The 6,039-nt window shown below is 22.2% G+C and overlaps 1 protein-coding gene across 1 annotated transcript in view; it reads left to right on the top strand.

Moving 5' to 3' along the window:
• Nucleotides 1-4,931, top strand: part of LOAG_18538 (gamma-glutamyltranspeptidase) — a gene marked incomplete at both ends in the record, with an annotated part of 7,525 nt that extends 2,594 nt beyond the window's left edge. Inside the window, 7 exons of the mRNA XM_020451201.1 lie at nt 603-700; nt 1,234-1,432; nt 1,875-2,002; nt 3,252-3,293; nt 3,598-3,753; nt 4,050-4,206; nt 4,760-4,931. Of these exons, the coding sequence (XP_020305039.1) occupies nt 603-700; nt 1,234-1,432; nt 1,875-2,002; nt 3,252-3,293; nt 3,598-3,753; nt 4,050-4,206; nt 4,760-4,931 (952 nt within the window). The remainder of the gene's footprint in view (nt 1-602; nt 701-1,233; nt 1,433-1,874; nt 2,003-3,251; nt 3,294-3,597; nt 3,754-4,049; nt 4,207-4,759) is intronic.
• Between the last annotated feature and the right edge of the window lie 1,108 nt (nt 4,932-6,039).

The following is a 6,039-nucleotide window of genomic DNA, read 5'->3' as shown; positions in this document are numbered from 1 at the left end:
ATTATTATTATTATTATTATTATTATTATTATTATTATTATTATTATCATAATTATTATTATTATTATTCCTTTCCTACTACTCGCATTAATCAATTTTATTTGGAATTATTTTCCTTATTCGTTTATTTATCATTTATTCGTACAAATTATTATTATTACTGTTTTTTTTCCTTTTTTTTTTTGTTATTTATCTGCCAATCATTGGTTCTGTTTACCATTTATTTCCTATTTTTATTTATCTATTTACTAGTTTTTACCATTATTTGCTTGCTTCTCATCTAATTTATCTAATTAACAACCTACTTATAATTATCTTATCACTTCAATAATTGTTGTCCACCTTTTTAACACAATATTTTAAAATAACTCTAAGTGCATTTTTCTTCAATTTTTTTTTTTTTTGACAATCCTTCAAAATATTATTTCTAATAATCATTTTAATAAAAAAAAAAACCTTAAATTTGTTTTTTTCTTACACTTCCACATATACATGTTTATTATAATTATGCTTAATTAGATTAAAAAAAAAAACAGATATATGTATTGATTTTTGTGAAGTAAAGAAAAAAAAAATTGGAAAATTTTAATAAATAATTTTAGTACTTCAAATAAATGTATAGTAATTAATGCACGTGAAACTGCTCCAGCAATAGCAAATGAAACAATGTTCAATGATACACCAGAAGATGTTTTAAGAGGTTTGCTAAAATTTGTTTTTATTTAAATTTGTTTTAAATTTTTTTTTTCGGATAGAGTAAACTAATATATACTAATAAAGTATGGTAAATTGATTTCTAAAGAAGAATAATTTTACAACATATAATCTTATTATAATTATTCTAATAATTTAATAATTTACATTAAATTTTTGTTAATTTCTATTAATTGCGCCAGTTTGCAACATTTTTTATATTTTTTTTAATTCTTTTACAATATCATTTTATATTTTTATATTGTAATTGAATTTTTATATTGTTAAGTTTATAATAAATTAAGTTATTTTTTATTGTTACAATTAAATTTTTATGTTTTTAAGACTATAATGAATTAAGTTTGTTTTCATATTATAATTAAATTCTTATTATGTTATAATTAAATTTTTAATATAAATTCTTACATTGTTAGGAATATAATAAAGCATTCATAAATTTTCATTTTAAAAAATTTGAAATTAAAAAGAAATTGAAGAAATTTATATCGTAAATTAAAAAAGTTTTTTTTTACATTTTAGGATATCGTTCTATTGCAACACCATCTGAATTACATGGATTATGGACGATATTTTCACATTTTGGAAGTGGTAAAATATCATGGTATCGATTATTTCAACCATCAATTGAATTAGCACTGGAAGGATTTCCGGTATCAGCAGATTTAGCGGAGAAACTTGCTATAGGAGAAAAGATTGTATTAGCTGAACCATCATTAAAGTAAAATTTATACTTTAAAAATTTCCCTTAGAAGATAAAATTATGCGAAATTTCTTTTTTTTAAATAATTTTATCAGTCGTTCTCTTTCCAAAAAAAAAAAAGAAAATTTTATTTGTTAAAATGATAAAAAAAAAATAATGAGAAAAGAAAGTATGAAAGTTAAAATGATAATTGATAATAATTAATCGTTAATTAATTAGTGATAACCAATGATAATTAATCATAAATTTAACTTTACTTCATTTTATTTTACCTTATTATTGATAGAAAAATGATGGAACATTTTATTAATTGAGTAAAAATAATCGAACAAGCTAAATTTTTTTTTAAAAAAAAAAAAAAACATAATAAAATACATGAAATTTTTATTAGTTTAAAAAAAAGAAATGAAATAAGATTAGCTTAATTAAAACAAAAAAAAAAGCTAATAATCTATTTTAGGAAAATATTTGTGAATCCAAAAACTGAAAAGGTATATGAAGAAGGTGATATTATTACAAGAGATCATTTAGGTGCAACATTACAGCATATTGCAAATAGTTCTGATCCAATACAACTTTTTTATCGTGGTAATTACTTTTTAATTATCTTTTTTTTTAAAGTAATTTATTTTATTTTATATTTCATTTTGCCAATATTAATTTTTAAATCATAATTAAGATAATCAATAAGTATTGCATTTTAAATATTGCTAAATAAATGAATATCGAGAATTTACAAATATTATGCATTATCAAATATTATTATGATTGATAGTATAATTGTTGACAAATCAACAAACATTTATTGTTATTTTTGACAAAAAGAAATTTTAATTTATCATTATGATCCAATTTAAATGTTATTTTTTGGTTAATAATTTGACAAAATGACAAAAATATTCAATAAAAATAAAATGTTAGAAGAAAAAAGACAATTATAAAATGAAAATTTGGGAGAGAGAAGAAAAAAAAAGTAATAATTTAGAAAAAAATTTATTTTATTTTTTGCTCTTTTTAGCAATTTTCCAAATATTCTAAAAATTGTGCTGTTTTTTTTTTGGCTCAAAGAAAAAAAGAAGTTAGAATTATTGAAATATATTCTGATATTGGATGTAGAAAACAAAAAAAAAAATCACCACAAAAAGAACTAGTTCATTTAAGTTTTAAAAAAAAAAAAGGTACAGGAGAGATTATCTTAAAGTTCAGCAATTAAATTGTTTTTTTTTTTTAAATCATCCAGCTAATAAATATATCATGTTGAAATGATCAATTAAAATCATGGATGTTATAAAAATAAAGTATAAATTAAGTAAACATAATGATTGGTATATATATATATGAGTTTTCATTATGCTAATTAACTGTTATACAAAATAGATTATAAGTTCTAAAACTTCAGATGTGAATAGGTAGTAAAAAATAAGCGGATGATGATTAAAAATGGATTATATCTTATGTTAAGTGATAAATGGCAATATATCTTATGCTAAGTGATAATATCTTAACACTAAATGACACATATGATGTAAAAGGATTACAAATTTATAACGTATGACATATTTTTGTAACAAAAAAAAATAGCTATAATCAATTATTTAATGATTAAAATAGCTGTGAAAAGTATTTGACCTAACATGAAATGAACGTATTTTTTAAAGATAGCAAGATATATCCGGATCGTCATAGTGGAATAGATCCGGATTATTTTGTTAACATGCTGATATAGCTATGGTATAGTTACAATTTTAAGCAATGTAATTCTATCAATTTTCGTTTAATAGTTTATTTTTTCTAATATTATACAATAAATTTAGTCCTAAAATGCTAATATTTTAAGGTGGCATTGCGCAAACAATTGCTGCTGAAATTGAAGAACATGGTAAGATCCAGTACTCTTTACGATTAATAATCCAAAAATGGTTCTTTTTTTTTATTCTTAATATATTACGTAACAAATGTTATATTGTATACTGGATCTGATTCATATATAAAACTTTCTGAATGAAATCTAAAATGATGTATTAGATGATAAATTTTGCCTGATAAATTTTGGTTAAACTATTTCATTTGACATAAATTTTATCAAAAAAAAAAAAAAGGAAAAAATTTCACACTATATTCGATGCTAAAATAATGAAATCATTTTGATATTTATTAAAATGTTTCGATTATTTCATTTTCAGGTGGTTACATATCCATGGATGATTTAAGTAATTATGAAACAAAATTAAATGAAATTCCAATTATTACCGAACATTTCCTTGATAATTATGCTATATGTGGACCACCACCACCAAGTTCATCTGCTATCACACAAAGTATCATATCAATTATGGCTGGTAAATATATTTGATGATATTTTTTTCTTCTTTTATTATTGATTAATTCAATAATAAAAGAATTTTAATTTCAAAACATTGTTAAATTTTTTTAAAAAAAATTAAACTTAAAATTTGCTAAATTACTTCTCACTTCTTCTGAATGTTTAATAAAATAAATTAATTTCAAAAAGAATCTAAAACATATTCAACGTTTACATATTACTAACTATTTTTAATCGATATTCTATAATATTTGAAATTGTTTAAATCAACAATTAACTTAATGATTTTCTTTCTTTTTTTTATTTTTTCAGAATTTTATGATGGAAAGAGTGAATTTGATAGAGATGATCCATTATTTTATCATCGTTTAATTGAAGCGCAAAAGTTTGCATATGCTCAAAGGACAAAACTTGGTGATGCAGCATTCGTACCAGAAGCTCAACAAATTGCCGAAGAGATAATTAAAAGGTGAATTAAACAAAGTGATTCTGACAAAAAATTACAAATATTTTCAGAAAATTACCAAAGAATGGAAAAATGTTTTTTTTTTTTCTACCTTAATATGCAAAATCTTACCTCTCATTTCTTCTTAGATGTCTTCACATTGATTATCATTATCGCTAATTAATTAATTGATTCATTCATTTATTATTATTATTATTATTATTATTATTATTATTATTATTATTATTATTATTGATTATTACTATTCTCAGTTAATTTCAAGTATCAGTATAATTATTATTACTATTCCCTAATTCTCTAATTTTTAACTATTCTCTAAATTTAAGCATCAGTATAATTACTATTACTATTTCTCTAATTACTATTACTATTCTCAGTTAATTTTAAGTATCAATATAAACATATCAGTACAATTTGATTTATTCAATTATTTCAAACTTTACTTAATTTTATTCATTTTTATTGCTTACCCAAATTTAAAATTTTTTAATCCGTTTTTTTTTTTTGTTTTATTAATTAAAATCGAAGATTTTATTCCATTTGCAAAACTTTTCAGTTCTTATGTGAAACGTATCAAATCACTGATCAAGAATATATCACAGTCATTGGATACGTATGGAATGGATTTATTCCAACAACCGGATGATCACGGTACATCACATGTATCAGCAATCGATCAGGATAATAATATTGCGGTTTCATGCACAAGTACCATTAACCGCATGTAATGTTACTTTTTATTGACCTAAAATGATAAACGAAATTAATACTGTTCAGGTTTATTGATTTTTTCGTACTGCAAATATGATAATTGATAAGATTAATGATTAGACGGAAAATTATTCGTTCATTTATCCAATCGTAATCTAGCTTACTTAGATTACAAATGTAGTTTTCCTAATTTTTGAGGAATGAAAGAAAAGAAACTAAAAGGAGAGAGATTAGGGAAACTATTTGAGAGTATTCTTAATAAATATCGATGTTTTAAAATAGGTTTATTGATTGATTAGTTTTTTTTTTTCTATATATTATAAGCATCAATTAGTTAATTATAAAGTATTTTTGAAAAAGAAATTGCAAAGAATAGTTAGAATACATTTTGAAGCTTTTCACTGTTATTTTATTCTTTGAAGCAGTGGTTTTCAACTGGTAATTCGCGGGAAAGCGGGAAAGGCTGTATGTGGTGGGGAAACAGGAGAGGACCATTTTCTTCTTCTTGTTTTTTTTTAAAGCTAATTCATTGATGGCGCTTTGTGAGCAGACAGAGAGATTTGGCTTATAATATTATGCTATTAGTACTTCATGACCTCATCCTCGTGTTAGATTATATCTTTCTTCTTAACCTCACTTTTTTTTTTTACATGCCGAATTTCATCGTCTTGTATGGTCGATCATTTCCTCTTTTCCTTCTCATTACTTTTTTCTATAATACCGTAATAATTTTATTCTTACCGTAATTTCAATTTCAATAATCTAACAATCTCAAAAGAGAAACTCCTCAAATCTGCTGTTTTATTCTTTTATTTTTTGAGAAAATAGCGCGCAGCAATAGTTATATCAAATTTAAATTTACCCTTATTGAAAGGAATGGGGAAATGAAACTACAGTATGTGTTATATATGGTAATATTTTTTGAAATGATACTTTTTAATTTATCAAAAATTAAAAAGTATTTAGAAACAAATAGTTTCATCCTGACTTATTTGACTAACCATTAGCATTCTTTAAAGGGAAATTACAATTATAAAAAATGATGAAACTTTTTTTTCAGCCTAATGATACAAAATTTGCATTTTTGGTCAAAAAAAACATCCGTTGCATTATTTAAAATATCAA

This window comes from Loa loa (genome assembly GCF_000183805.2).
Source record: "Loa loa unplaced genomic scaffold supercont3.352, whole genome shotgun sequence".
In the NCBI taxonomy this organism is placed as follows: domain Eukaryota; kingdom Metazoa; phylum Nematoda; class Chromadorea; order Rhabditida; family Onchocercidae; genus Loa; species Loa loa.
Note: the sequence above shows the minus strand (reverse complement) of the source record. Positions and strands in the feature narration are given on the sequence as shown.